This window comes from Phyllobates terribilis, unplaced genomic scaffold (genome assembly GCF_046119375.1).
Source record: "Phyllobates terribilis strain yellow unplaced genomic scaffold, ASM4611937v1 Scaffold_2__4_contigs__length_985480577, whole genome shotgun sequence".
Lineage (NCBI taxonomy): Eukaryota > Metazoa > Chordata > Amphibia > Anura > Dendrobatidae > Phyllobates > Phyllobates terribilis.
The window spans coordinates 363065087-363081398 of NW_027362762.1; the positions used below are offsets into that span (position 1 = coordinate 363065087).

Here is a 16312-nt window from a genome sequence, read left to right on the forward strand (position 1 = left end):
TCTAGACTGTATGCTTCTGTTAATACATCCCAGAATTGTATTTGCCTTTTTTGCTGCTGCATCACACTGTTGACTCATGTTCAGTCTATGATCTATTAGTATACCTAAGTCTTTTTCACATGTACTGTTGCTTAGCTCTATTCCTCCCATTCTGTATATGCTTTTTTCATTTTTATTGCCCAGATGTAGTACTTTGCATTTTTCCCTGTTAAAAACCATTCTGTTGGTTGCTGCCCACTGCTCCAGTTTATTTAGGTCTTTTTGAATCCTCTCTCTCTCTTCTCTAGTATTAGCTATCCCTCCTAGCTTTGTGTCATCAGCAAATTTAATCAGTTTACCCTCAATTCCTTCATCTAAATCATTGATAAAGATGTTGAACAATACAGGTCCCAGGACGGAGCCCTGTGGTACCCCACTTGAGACATTCATCCAGCTGGATGCGAAGCCATTTACAACCACCCTTTGAGTCCGATCACTAAGCCAGTTATGAATCCACCTAACAGTTGCCTGGTCCATTGCATACTTGGTCATTTTTTCAATAAGGATGCTGTGAGATACTTTGTCAAATGCTTTGCTGAAGTCAAGATATACTATATCTACAGCATTTCCCTGATCCACCCAGTCAGTGATTCTGTCATAGAAGGAAATTAAGTTAGTCTGACATGACTTGTTAGTTACAAACCCATGCTGACTCTGGTTAATCAATTCATTCTTATCCAGGTACTTACATACATGTTGTTTAATAATTTGTTCAAAGATCTTTCCTGGTATAGAAGTCAGACTCACCGGCCTATAGTTCCCTGGGTCCACCTTCTTCCCCTTTTTGAAGATAGGAACAACATTTGCTCTTCTCCAGTCTTCTGGGACTTCTCCTGTTCTCCAAGAATTTTCAAAGATTATGGAGAGTGGTTCTAAAATTTCTTCTACGATCTCCTTCAGTACTCTGGGGTGTAATTCATCTGGACCTGGAGACTTGAACTCATTTATGTTAGCTAAATATTCCCTCACATGAATCAATTTGTGAAACACCTGGGGTTCCAAGTGCTCACTATGCATCTAGATAGGTGCCTTGGGGGGTCTAGTTTCCAAAATGGGGTCACTTGTGGGGGAGCTCCAATGTTTGGGCACACAGGGACTCTCTAAATGCAACATGGTATCCGCTAACAAATTGAATGGAAAATCGGCTCAAATTGTTAGCGGACACCACATTGCGTTTGGAGAGCCCCTCTGTGCCCAAACTTTGGAGCTCCCCCACAAGTGACCCCATTTTGGAAACTAGACCCCCCAAGGCACCTTTCTAGATGCATAGTGAGCACTTGGAACCCCCAGGTGCTTCACAAATTGATTCGTAAAAATGAAAAAGTGAAAAAAAAAACAGGTGCCTTGGGGGGTCTAGTTTCCAAAATGGGGTCACTTGTGGGGGAGCTCCAATGTTTGGGCACACAGGGGCTCTCCAAACGCAACATGGTGTCCGCTAACAATTTGTGCCGATTTTCCATTCAATTTGTTAGCGGACACCATGTCGCCTTTGGAGAGCCCGTGATGTGCATAAACAGTGGAGCTCCCCCACAAGTGTCCCCATTTTGGAAACTATACCCCTCAAGGATTTTATTAAGGTGTATAGTGAACATTTTGAACCCAGAGGTACGGCACAGAATTTGTTTACATTAGGTCATCATATTGAATAAGTTGTCATTATTCTTGAGCGCAAGTGCTCGCTACTTGAGTTTGCATCGGGTACTCAGGTATGCACCATGTACAGCGTGTGCTCGAGTGACATGCTCGAGTCCCTGCTCCGCATGTTTCACGGTTATTAGACACCCAAAAAAAAACATGCGGGGATCGCTTGTGCATGGCAGGCAATCCCCGTAAAGTTTTTTGGCCGCGAAGCATATGGGGCAGAGACTCGAGCATGTCACTCAAATATCCACGATACTCAATGCATACCAGAGCACCCGATGCAAACTCAAGTAGCGAGCACTTGCTCTCAACACTAGTCGCCATATCGTCATCTTTTTTTCTTACTTTTGAAAAAAATCCCAACCCCAGCCCTAACCCTAGCACAACCCTAGCCCTAGCACAACCCTAGCCCTAGCACAACCCTAGCCCTAGCACAACCCAAGCCCCAGCACAACCCTAGCCCCAGCACAACCCTAGCCCCAGCACAACCCTAGCCCAATCCTAACCCAAGAGTTTATTTTTGACGCCGTTCCTTGTGCGGTATAAGTGATTAGACGACTTTATTCTTCGGGTCGGTGTGATTACAGCAATGCCAGAATCATATGGGGTTTTTATGACTGACAGCTGTCACACACTAAAAGACGCATTTTTTGTAAAATCTAGTTTTTGCATCGCCATATTTTGAGAGCTATAATTTTTCCAGATTTTGGCAGACAGTCATGTGACGGCTCCTTTTTTGCGGGATGACTTGACGTTGTTATTGGTGCCATTTTCAGGCACGTGACATTTTTTGATCGCTTTCTATTCCGATTTTTGGGAGGCAGAATAAACAAAAACCAACAATTCAGGAATTGTTTTTTTTTTTTTATTCTGTTCCGCGTGTGGTAAAATTGATGAGGTAGCTTTATTCTTCGGGTCAGTACGTTTACAGCGGTACCACATTTGTATCATTTTTCTATGTTTTGGCGCTTATACACAATAAAAGCTATTTTATAGAAAAAAATATTTTTTAGCATCGCTTTATTCTGAGAGCTATAACTTTTTTATTTTTCGGCTGATGGAGCTGTATGGTGGCTTGTTTTTTGCGGGACGAGATGACGTTTTCAGCGGTATCATTTTTATTTATATGCGTCTTTTTGATCGCGTGTTATTCCACTTTTTGTTTGGCGGTATGGTGATAAAGCATTGTTTTTTGCTTCGTTTTTTTTTTTTTTTTTTACCGTGTTCACTGAAGGGGTTAACTAGTGGGACAGTTTTATAGGTCAGGCTGTTCCGGACGCGGCGATACCAAATATGTGTACTTTTATTGTTTTTTTTTTTTTTTTTTTATAATAATATTTATTGATGGGTACATTATATTTTTATTTTTGGTGTATTATTTTTTTTATTTTTTTATAATATTTTTGCACATTTTTTTTTTTTTCCACTTTCACACAGTTTATACACTTTATTACTTTGTCCCACTCTGGGACTTTCACTTTTTTTTTATGATCGCCTGCATTTCACAGGAATGAAGCACCATCCCTATGCCATGAAGGCTGTCAGAAGTGCACAGTGTGAAGATTGCTTGGAGATGCACTGCGCATGCCCAAGCAATCTTCCTGCTCTCTGGTGACCCGGATGTTGTCATGACGACATCGGGTCGTCATGGCAACACCCGGGAAGCCTTTGCAGACTGCGCTGGAAGCCGGAAGAGGAGGTGAGTATCGCCGATCACCTCCCCTTGCCCCCGCAATGCCGCGATCGACTTCGATCGCAGCATCGCGGGGGTTAATGTGCTGGGAGCGGTGCAGGACCGCTCCCTGCACATAGTACCGGGTGTCAGCTGTGACAATCAGCTGACACCCGGCGGCGATCGCGCCCGCACAGCCTGTGTGCGCGCGCGATCGCCATGACGTACTAATACGGGTCTGGCTCTTAAGTCCCAGGGCACAGACGCGTATTAGTACGTCAGATGTTATTAAGGGGTTAAAGAGTAACAATCGTTTTAATTTTTATTTAAAAAATCAGTCATACACTTGAAAATAAGCAACTTTGTAATTTATCTTATCAGAGAAATTTGATTCTTTCTCTGCCAGAATTGATCAGTCGTTATCAAAATTCTCAATTTTTCAGGTAAAATCTGTATTCAGTGAAGACAGACTTTCCCATTACTGAGATAGGAGATGGCAGCTGCTACTGATAAGATTCTGTCTACATAGGAGGGCAAGTAGGAGGGAGGAGCTCTGTACCTGGCACCTCCCTCCTCCCGTCTACATACAGTGGGTACGGAAAGTATTCAGACCCCATTAAATTTTTCACTCTTTGTTTCATTGCAGCCATTTGGTAAATTCTAAAAAGTTCATTTTTTTCTCATTAAAGTGCACTCTGCACCCCATCTTGACTGAAAAAAAGACAGAAATGTAGAAATTTTTGCAAATTTATTAAAGAAAAACTGAAATATCACATGGTCATAAGTATTCAGACTCTTTGATCAGACACTCATATTTAAGTCACATGCTGTCCATTTCCTTGTGATCCTCCTTGAGATGGTTCTATTCCTTCATTGGAGTCCATCTGTCTTTCATTAAACTGATAGGACTTGATTTGGAAAGGCACACACCTGTCTATATAAGACCTCACAGCTCACAGTGAATGTCAGACCAAATGAGAATCATCAGCTCAAAGGAACTGCCCAAGGAGCTCAGAGACAGGATTGTGGCAAGGCACAGATCTGGCCAAGGTTATAAAATAATTTCTGCATTACTCAAGGTTCCTAAGAGCACAGTGACCTCCATAATCCTTAAATGGAAGAAGTTTGAGACCACCAGAAGTCTTCCTAGACCTGTCCATTCACCATCCAACCTGACGGAACTGGAGAGGATCTGCAAGGAAGAATGGCAGAGGATCCTCAAATCCAGGTGTGAAAAACTTGTTGCATCATTCCCAAGAAGACTCATGGCAGTACTAGCTCAAAAGGGTGCTTCTACTCACTACTGAGTAAAGGGTCTGAATACTTATGACCATGTGATATTTCAGTTTTTCTTTTTTAATAAATTTGCAAAAATTTCTACTTTTCTGTTTTTTTCAGTCAAGATGGGGTGCAGAGTGTACTTTAATGAGAAAAAAAAACTTTTTAGAATTTACGAAATGACTGCAATAAAACAAAGGGTGAACAATTTAATGGGGTTTGAATACTTTTCGTACCCACTGTAACTAAAGTGAATTCAAAATTGAATTCATTTGGTGCCAAATACTTTGATTCACGGAGAAGTAAAATAAAAAAAAAAGTTGCATTCTGCTCTGCAGCCACTATTACATGGTGTGTCCAGCTCAAAATGAAACATTTGGTGACAGTCCTCTTTAAGGCTTTCTTATATTGATCTCCTATTAACAATTCCAGTATGCAAATATTTGTCACATTCTGGCAGCTTAAGACATAGTAGTCATAATCAATGCATAGTGTATATTTCAAATTGTAGTGTATATTCCTGTCTTCATTTCCTTATGTTTAGACTGTATAATCACTGTTGAGCAATGATCTTCAACCTATGGGTGTCAGTTTTTTTAATTGTTGGGAGCCAGGTAGTCACAAGTTAAAGAGAACCTATCACCTCCTAGAAAACTTCAGAGTTAAATAAACCAAATTTTAGAAAAAAAAATGATATACATATAATAAGGAAAATGAAAAAAACATTACTGAGATAGGAGATGGCAGTTACTACTGATGAGATTCTATATAGATGGAAGAAGCTCTGCTTCTAGCTTCTCCCTCCTTCTCCCTTCCTACTACATAGAATCTTATTGGTAGCACCTGCCATCTCTTATCTCAGTAACATAAAAACCTGAATACAGATTGTACCCGTGAATTGACAATTTTCAGAATGAACGATTATTCCAGGAGGAGAAAGAAGCAGATTTCTCTGATAACATATTACAAAATTTCTTATTTTTATGTGTACTATTGATTTTTGAAATAAAATGTAAAATAACGGTTACTCTATGAAGATTTTGTAAACATTATACTAAAGTTCTTAGAGCTAAAAAACATCGCTCTAGCTAGTGTGTCATGACCCAAAAAAAGCATCAAAGCAGCAAATGGTGACAACACCCCTGGTATGGTGAAATAAAAACTAGATATAAGCATAAATGAATATACTTGCTTTCAGTTATATTCAAATTATTAGCGCTTCATGTACACCATACTGGTTGATTAGTTATATACAGTTAGGTCCATATATATTTGGACAGAGACAACATTTTTCTAATTTTGGTTCTAGACATTACCACAATGAATTTTAAACAAAACAATTCAGATGCAGTTGAAGTTCAGACTTTCAGCTTTCATTTGAGGGTATCCACATTAAAATTGGATGAAGGGTTAGGAGTTTCAGCTCCTTAACATGTGACACCCTGTTTTTAAAGGGACCAAAAGTAATTGGACAATTGACTCCAAGGCTATTTCATGGACAGGTGTGGGCAATCCCTTCGTTATGTCATTCTCAATTAAGCAGATAAAAGGCCTGGAGTTGATTTGAGGTGTGGTGCTTGCATTTGGAAGGTTTTGCTGTGAAGTAAACATGCGGTCAAAGGAGCTCTACATACAGGTGAAACAAGCCATCCTTAAGCTGCAAAAACAGAAAAAACCCATCCGAGAAATTGCTACAATATTAGGAGTGGCAAAATCTACAGTTTGGTACATCCTGAGAAAGAAAGAAAGCACTGGTGAACTCATCAATGCAAAAAGACCTGGGCGCCCACGGAAGACAACAGTGGTGGATGATCGCAGAATAATCTCCATGGTGAAGTGAAACCCCTTCACAACAGCCAACCAAGTGAACAACACTCTCCAGGAGGTAGGCGTATCAATATCCAAATCTACCACAAAGAGAAGACTGCATGAAAGTAAATACAGAGGGTTTACTGCACGGTGCAAGCCACTCATAAGCATCAAGAATAAAAAGGCTAGACTGGACTTTGCTAAAAAACATCTAAAAAAGCCAGCACAGTTCTGAAAGAACATTCTTTGGACAGATGAAACCAAGATCAACCTCTACCAGAATGATGGAAAGAGAAAAGTATGGTGAAGGCGTGGTACAGCTCATGATCCAAAGCATACCACATCATCTGTAAAACACGGCGGAGGCAGTGTGCTGGCTTGGGCATGCATGGCTGCCAGTGGCACTGGGTCACTAGTGTTTATTGATGATGTGACACAGGACAGAAGCAGCCGAATGAATTCTGATGTATTCAGAGCCATACTATGCGCTCAGATCCAGCCAAATGCAGCCAAACTGATTGGTCGTCGTTTCATACTACAGATGGACAATGACCCAAAACATAAAGACAAAGCAACCCAGGAGTTTATTAAAGCAAAGAAGTGGAATATTCTTGAATGGCCAAGTCAGTCACCTGATCTCAACCCAATTGAGCATGCATTTCACTTGTTAAAGACTAAACTTCAGACAGAAAGGCCCACAAACAAACAGCAACTGAAAACCACCACAGTGAAGGCCTGGCATAGCATCAAAAAGGAGGAAACACAGCGTCTGGTGATGTCCATGAGTTCAAGACTTCAGGCAGTCATTGCCAACAAAGGGTTTTCAACCAAATACTAGAAATGAACATTTTATTTACAATTATTTAATCTGTCCAATTACTTTTGGTCCCTTTAAAAACAGGGTGGCACATGTTAAGGAGCTGAAACTCCCAAACCCTTCATCCAATTTTAATGTGGATACCCTCAAATGAAAGCTGAAAGTCTGAACTTCAACTGCATCTGAATTGTTTTGTTTAAAATTCATTATGGTAATGTCTAGGACCAAAATTAGAAAAATGTTGTCTCTGTCCAAATATATATGGACCTAACTGTAAGTTTTTTTTCCGCTACATACACTATATGCACCAATTTATAGATAGTAGCATAACCAGTATGGTAGTAGACCTTTACAGTTTCTGAATTTTTCAGCCTATGATATACATTTGTACAGCTGTTAATCAGCTTTCTAATTTGTTTGTATATAGGGTCTGATAAGAGTGATTTGGATAAGCCCTAGGGACCACCGCAATAAAAAAAATTAGTTTCACTTTTCAATAAATTTTTGCCTAGTTGTGAACCCCTTGGGCTACGCTCTATAGGTATATATTACCGTAGCATCATAGCGCAGTGATATATTCATTTATACTAAAGTTCGACTAACCGGTTAGCTCTTCCTTGACAGATGGTGCTATTGAAAATACAATTGAGACCATTAAGATATGCATTTCTAAACATTCTTAACAATTTAACATTAACTCTGCACCCTACACTGTTAAAGGGATTGTCATCCTACAGTAAGTCTTGTTAATTTTGTTAATTGTATGTGAAGTGAGTAGAGCCTTACATTCCAAATTGTTTCAGGGAGCGAGCTGGAAGTTTTGCTTAGAGATACCTAAAAAGCCAACAGGGCACAGCTCTCACTTGAGTGCTACAGTCTACAGTCATGGCCAAAAGTATTGAGAATGAGACAAATAGTAATTTTTCCAAAGTTTACTGCTTCATTTTTTGTAATGGCAATTTGCATATACTCCTGAATGTCAAAGAGTGATCAGCTTAACAGCAATTACTGTACTTGCAAAGTCAATATTTGCCCTGAAAATGAACTTTAACCCCCAAAACACATTTCAACATCATTGCAGTCCTGTCTTAAAAGGAGCAGCTAACATTGTTTTAGTGATTGATTCATTAACACAGGTGTGGGGGTTGATGAGGACAGGACTGGCGATCAATCAGTCATGATTAAGTAAGAATGACATCACTGGACACTTTAAAAGGAGGCTGGTTCTTGGTATCATTGTTTCTCTTCAGTTAACCATGGTTATCTCTAAAGAAACACGTGCAGCCATCATTGCACTGCACAAAAATGGCCTAACAGGGAAGAGTATCGCAGCTACAAAGATTGCACCTCAGTCAACAATCTATCGCATCATCAAGAACTTCAAGGAGAGAGCTTCCATTGTTGTCAAAAAGGCTCCAGGGCTGTGAGGCGGACACTCTTTGAGCAAGGGCTGGTTTCAAGGAGGGCAGCAAAGAAGCCACTTCTCTCCAGAAAAAAAATCAGGGACCGACTGATATTCTGCAAAAGGTACAGGGAGTGGACTGCTGAGGACTGGGGCAAAGTCATTTTCTCTGATGAATCCCCTTTTCGATTGTTTGGGACATCTGGAAAACAGCTTATTCGGAGAAGAAGAGGTGAGCGCTACCACCAGTCTTGTCTCATGTCAACTGTAAAGCATCCTGAAACCATTCATGTGTGGGGTTGCTTCTCAGCCAAGGGAATCAGCTCACTCACAGTCTTGCCTAAAAACACAGCCATGAATAAAGAATGGTACCAGAATGTCCTCCAAGAGCAACTTCTCCCAACCGTCCAAGAGCAGTTTGGCGCCCAACAATGCCTTTTCCAGCACGATGGAGCACCTTGCCATAAAGCAAAGGTGATAACTAAATGGCTCATGGAACAAAACATAGAGATTTTGGGTCCATGGCCTGGAAACTCCCCAGATCTTAATCCCATTGAGAATTTGTGGTCAATCATCAAGAGACGGGTGGACAAACAAAAACCAACAAATTCTGGCAAAATGCAAGCATTGATTATGCAAGAATGGACTGCTATCAGTCAGGATTTGGTCCAAAAGTTGATTGAGAGCATGCCAGGGAGAATTACAGAGGTCTTGAAGAAGAAGGGGCAACACTGCAAATATTGACTTGCTGCATTAACTCATTCTAACTGTCAATATAACCTATTGGTACTCATAATATGATTGCAATTATATTTCTGTATGTGATATAAACATCAGACAAACACTAATAAAATCCAGAGGCCAACAGATCATGTGAAAATATAATTTTGGTGTCATTCTCAAAACTTTTGGCCATGACTGTATTTGTGCTAATGATAACAGCCATTTGTCACAAAATATTAAAAGGTGTGCTTAAACTTTAACTCATAATATTGATATTTATCTTTCTTTGAAGTTCAAGGCTTTACTACGATCTTCATCATTTTTCTCCACATCCAAAAAGTGGCAGATGATTGACTATGATGTGGAAATAAGCATGCCTCACTATTTTGAGGTTCCAAAGAAAATCAGCCTCCCAGTCTCTGCAAGAATACGAGTTGCTGAACCACCAGGATCTATGGAAGGAGAAGAGCGATATAAAGAACAAGGTAATGTAGATACATTGCTATGTTAGAACATTTAGATTACACTTGTGGAGACAATATGACCTGGGATGTGATTGAATGTATAATAAACAAATAGCCCCGAAAAGGCAATTTCCCTCTAGATGTAGACCTCTCACTAGCAATTTTGAAAAAATTTGCCTTTACTCTGATTCAGGAAAACCATGATTTACTCAAACTAATTTTCAACTTATTTGCCTGTGAATTTAATAGATAAATCCCTGAGCATGTACTGTCCAGAAATATTTGAATAGTGACCGAAGCTTCGTGATTTCAGCTCTGCAGGCCACTATTTTTATTTAAAATTAAACAACTGATATGCAATTGAAGTGTAGACTTTCAGGTTTAATTAAAGGGGTTGAACAAAAATATCTTGTGAAATGTTTAGGAATTGCAACCACTTTTCTACAAAGCCTCCTTATTCCAGGGGCTCAAAGGTAATTGGATTAATTAACTTTACAATAAAGAAAATATTCATCTTTTATACTTTGTAAAGAATCTTTTGCCGGCAATGTCTGCCTGTAGTCTGGAACTCATTAACGTCACCAAACACTGGGTTTCCTCCTCCGTGATGCTTTTCCATGCATTTAGTGCAGGTGAATTCAGTTGTTGCTTGTTTGTGATTCGTTCTGCCTTAAGCATGTGAAATGAATGCTCAATAGGATTGAGATCTGGTGATTGACTTGGCCATTGCAGAATATTCCACTTATTTGCCTTAAAAAACTCTTAAGTTGCTTTCACAGTATGTTTTGGGCCATTGTTCATCTGTACTGTGAAGCGCCATCCAATAAACCTTGCTTCATTTGGTTGAATCTGAGCAGAAAGTATAGCCCTGTACACTTCAGAATTCATTCGGATGCTTCTTTCTTCAGTCACATCCTTAATAAACACTAGTGACCCAGTGTCATTGGAAGTTTTGCTTGCCCATGCCATCTCACTGCCCCACCATGTTTTACAGGGGATGTGGTGTGCTTTCGATCATGAGCTATTCCACTTTCTGACACTTTTATACTTTGTCCCACTATGGGACTTTCATTTTTTGCAGGTTGATCGCTTGTATAGCATAGGGATGCAGCAGCATCCTTATGCTATGCAGGCTGTCAGCTCTGCACTGGCATAAGTTTGATAGATCATGCACTGTGTACGATCTTTCTAACTTCCTGATGCCTGGTGACGCAGATGTTGTCAAGACAACATCAGGTCACGATGGCAACTATCAGGACCCCGCACACACAGCGCGGGGTCTCCGATCCAAAGTAAGTAAGTAAGGGGCGCTCTTACCTCTGCCTGCCTTCTGTGATCCAGGCCTGCTTGGATCACAGCATTTCGGGGGTTAATGTGCCGGGAGTGGTGCGGGACTGCTCCTGGCACATAGTACCAGGTGTCAGCTGTTAGAATTAGCTGACACTCGGCGGCGATCGTGCCCGCACAGCCTCTGTGCGGGATCGATCGCTAAGGCGTAATAATACATACCTGGTCAATAAGGCCCAGGGCGCAGGTACGTATTATTACGTCCCACGTCAGAAAGGGGTTAAAGTGGTTTTCCCACAAACTAAAGTTAATTTTAATCAATAGATCTTGTATTGGATGTGTTTAAATAAAATGTTCCTGTGCTGAGATAATCTTATAAATGTTCCCCTTTGTAATGGCTGTGACTGACCTTGTGCGGAACACAGTCTGATCTACCACAGCTCCTGCGCAGGGGAGGAAGCAGAAGAATATACAGATAGGACAGCATCGGATCGCAGCTTTTTGTGAGGTAAAATATTTCCCTGCCTGTTTTTAAACAATGTTTTACTTCAAAGAAATTGTCTCTTCAGAGAAGAAGAGGACCAGTACTCTAATGCCACCTACAGGAAGTAGCATCCCGCATCACAGTATCTGCAAATTGAGTTTCTGGTTCTGGCTTATATCCGAAGTCATTTGATAAGGCTCGTTAAAGAGTCACTATTGACTTTTAGGATTGCTACTTCCTGTAGGTGGCACTAGAGTTCTAAGTCCTCTTCCTCTCTGAGGAGACAATTTGCATATTTCCCAGAGGAGCATTGCGGCTTTAAAAGTCTCCTCACCGTGACATGCTTAACATGTCACTCTCCACAAGGAGAAATGTTACCCCTTAGATACTTCAAAGAAAGAATCAGCTGCAATCCCCTGCTGTAATGTCTGTATACTCTTTTGCTTCCTCCCCTGCCCTTGATATGTGATATGATCAGACCATGTTCTTGTACGGTCAAACACAACCATTACACAGGCACAGCAGGGGCACTTTTATAAGATTGTCTCAGCACAGGAACATTTTATTTAAATATGTTCAATTGTGGAATTTATTATCATTCCAAAAACTATTGATTAAAATTAACTTTTGTTCTTGGGAAAACCCCTGTGACAAAGTCACTGGGAGAATACTGGAGGGAACATATGTTTCACTGAGGCTGTTAGCTTCAGTGATGTGAAACATGGAAGTTTTCTCCTGCACGGTAGGTGCAGAGAGGGTTAAGCAACCATATTTAAAAGGGCATGTTTTATAGGTGAATGGCTAAAGTGCGGGCAGAAGGCCCTTCACCATATCTCCGCCCCAGGGAGTGGTCTGGGCTTTAAATAGCCAGCCTTGGGACTCAGGTGTGGTTCAGTATCTGGAGAGGATTGCTCCAGAGAGGAGCTTGCATATGTTGGGCTGAACCGTGTGTGGCAAGCACTGAGTGGCCAGACCCCGGCCGATACACGGACTGTGCTGCATCTTTGTATTTTGTTTTGCCGTTATGCCGAATGGGCTGTGTTCACTTTTTGGACTCCAGGTTGGTTTATGATGTTTTAATAAACCAACCCCAAATTTAAAGAGACAGTGTTCCGTGTCTACCTCCTCATACAGCCAAGCAAGCCACTTTACCACACCCCTTTAATGAGGATTCTGTATTTAAATCCTCATCAATTGTAATTTAGAAGGAAAATTTTGTGGAGTTTTTCGGCGCTGCTGAAAGTTGAAGAAAATCCAATGCCAATACATAATATTAATGTGGTTTTCATTCGAGCCGTTTCAAAGTATATCACACTTCTTCTTCAGGAATAACTACATAAGAACATGTTGACATAGAATACAACATTTAAATGAATGCGTTTCATATAAACGCACCAAAAAGGCACATGACAGCACATGATATGTCAAACTTCACCATGTAGCTGTTCCAACAAAACACAATTTCCATTGACCCAATAAAAATGTATATGGAATATACCTAAAACTATATGTTTAAAGTGTATGTGAAGCGCATTATGTAAAAATGCTTGGAAGGAAAACTTTTCTGTTTTAATCTATTGTGTCATTTGAAGCATGAAATCAATAAAATAATGGACTCGAACTGATGGTTCTTTGTAGACACCAGTGTCAATGTGAAGTGCTAATTACTGAGCCACAGGGAGTGTAGGTAATGTGTGAGGATTCAGAAAAGCAATTGTGAGAAAGAGGGATATCATATTATAAAAATGAAACGTGAAAAATGAGCTTAAATATATGGGTGTTGAAATTGATTGAATGATATATTGTGTGAATGATTTTTATCCGGATGTTGAAATAAAAATAAATATGATAATAAAAAATAGGTTTGAACGAATGGTTGTGGATTTAGCAGCATTATCATTAGTCCATGATGATTAAGGTGTTGTGTCATGTTAAGATACATGACTTTCCTGTTTTTTTTTTTAAAAAGTGAATGCTAATTTAATGCAATTATTTTAATGTCTTTTTACTCACTTACTTTCCTATAGAGTTTTATCCATGTCCATCTCTCTTAACATAACCTGTACCAATCAATATGTACAGTGCCTACAAGTAGTATTCAACCCCCTGCAGATTTAGCTGGTTGACACATGCGGAATTAACTTGGCATTGTGACATTTGTACTGTAGATCAGCCTGGAAGTGGGAAATGCACTGCAGCAAATTTTTTTTTTTTTTTTTTTTTTTTTTTAAAACGTTAAAAGTTAATTCAGAGTGTCATTTATTATTCAACCCCTCAAACCACAAGAATTCTGTTTGGTCCCCCTAAAGTATTAAGAAGTAGTTCAGGCACCAAGAATAATGAGCTTCACATGTGTGGATTAAAGATCTCTTTTGCCAGCCTTTTCTGACTATTTAAGACCCTCCCCAAACTTGTGAACAGCACTCAAACATGGTCAAGATGGGAAAGACAAAGGAGCATTCCAAGGCCATCAGAGACAAGATCGTGGAGGGTCACAAGGCTGGCAAGGGGTACAAAACCCTTTACAAGGAGTTGGGCCTACCTGTCTCCACTGTTGGGAACATCATCCGTAAGTGGAAGGCTTATGGAACTACTGTTAGCCTTCCACGGCCAGGACAGCCTTTGAAAGTGTCCTCCCGTGCCGAGGCCAGGCTTGTCCGAAGAGTCAAGGCTAACCCAAGGACAACAAGGAATGAGCTCCGGGATGATCAGTGGGACATTGGTTTCAGTCAATACCATAAGTAACGTACTCCACCGCAATGGTCTCCGTTCCAGACGAGCCCGTAAGGTACCTTTACTTTCAAAGCGTCATGTCAAGGCTCGTCTACAGTTTGCTCATGATCACTTGGAGGACTCTGAGACAGACTGGTTCAAGGTTCTATGGTCTGATGAGACCAAGATCAAGAACTTTGGTGGCAACCACACACGAGACTGGATGGCACTGCATACGACCCCAAGAATACCATCCCTACAGTCAAGCATGGTGGTGGCAGCATCTTGCTGTGGGGCTGTTTCTCTGCCAAGGGGCCTGGCCATCTGGTCCGCATCCATGGGAAGATGGATAGCACAGCCTACCTGGAGATTTTGGCCAAGAACCTCCGCTCCTCCATCAAGGATCTTAAGATGGGTCGTAATTTCATCTTCCAACAAGACAACGACCCAAAGCACACAGCCAATAAAACCAAGGCCTGGTTCAATAGGGAAAAAGTCAAGGTGTTGGAGTGGCCTAGTCAGTCTCCTGACCTTAACTCAATTGAAAACTTGTGGAAGGAGCTCAAGAATAAAGTCCACATGAGACACCCAAAGAACCTAGATAACTAGATAACTTGGAGAAGATCTGCATGGAGGAGTGGGCCAAGATAACTCCACAGACCTGTGCCGGCCTGATCAGGTCTTATAAAAGACGATTATTAGCTGTAATTGCAAACAAGGGTTATTCCACAAAATATTAAACATAGGGGTTGAATAATAATTGACCCACACTTTTATGTTTAAAATTTAATAAAATTCAACTGAGCAACATAACTTTTTGGTTTGTAAGATTTATGCTTCTGTTCATAAAACCTACTCTCATTTGCAGTTTGAAGGCTCTAACTTATTTGCATCTTATCAAACCAGCTAAATCTGAAGGGGGTTGAATACTGCTTGTAGGCACTGTATATAGACATATTGAATGATAAAAGTAGAAAATTTTATACCTATGTTTAATCATTTTACAACCTATTGTTACAAATATCTTGACATGACACAACACTTTAATCCCAATGAACTAATGATAAAGCTGCTAAATCCTCAATCTTTGATTGGAACCCCAATTTTTATTATCATATTTATTTTTATTTCAACATCCGGATAAAAATCATTCACATAATACAGTGCTGGCCAAAAGTATTGGCACCCCTGCAATTCTGTCAGATAATACTCAGTTTTGTTCCTGAAAATGATTGCAATCACAAATTATTTGGTATTATTCTCTTCATTTAATTTGCTTGCAAGGAAAAAACACAAAAGAGAATGAAGCAAAAATCAAATCATTGATCATTTCACACAAAACTCCAAAAAAGAGTTGGACAAAAGTATTGGCACCCTCAGCCTAATACTTGGTTGCACAACCTTTAGCCAAAATAACTGCGAACAACCGCTTCCTGTAACCATCAATGAGTTTCTTACAATGCTCTGCTGGAATTGTAGACCATTCTTCTTTGGCAAACTGCTCCAGGTCCCTGATATTTGAAGGGAGCCTTCTCCAAACTGCCATTTTGAGATCTCTCCACAGGTGTTCTATGGGATTCAGGTCTGGACTCATTGCTGGCCACCTTAGAAGTCTCCAGTGCTTTCTCTAAAACCATTTTATTGTGCTTTTGGAAGTGTGTTTTGGGTCATTGTCCTGCTGGAAGACCCATGACCTCTGAGGGAGACCCAGCTTTCTCACACTGGGCCCTACATTATGCTGCAAAATTTGTTGGTAGTCTTCAGACTTCATAATGCCATGGACACGGTCAAGCAGTCCAGTGCCAGAGGCAGCAAAGCAACCCCAAAACATCAGGGAACCTCCGCCATGTTTGACTGTAGGGACCGTGTTCTTTTCTTTGAATGCCTCTTTTTTTTTCCTGTACTTTCTATGTTGATGCTTTTTCCCAAAAAGCTCTAGTTTTGTCTCATCTGACCAGAGAACAGTCTTACAAAACGTTTTAGG

The 16312-nt window shown here is 40.4% G+C and overlaps 1 protein-coding gene across 2 annotated transcripts in view; it reads left to right on the forward strand.

The window, feature by feature from the left end:
• Positions 1 to 16312, forward strand: part of CFAP47 (cilia and flagella associated protein 47) — a 1117227-nt gene that overhangs the window by 522503 nt on the left and 578412 nt on the right. For both annotated transcript variants that reach the window (XM_073664712.1, XM_073664711.1), the window contains exon 46: positions 9674 to 9866. In XM_073664712.1, the coding sequence (XP_073520813.1) occupies positions 9674 to 9866 (193 nt within the window). The remainder of the gene's footprint in view (positions 1 to 9673; positions 9867 to 16312) is intronic.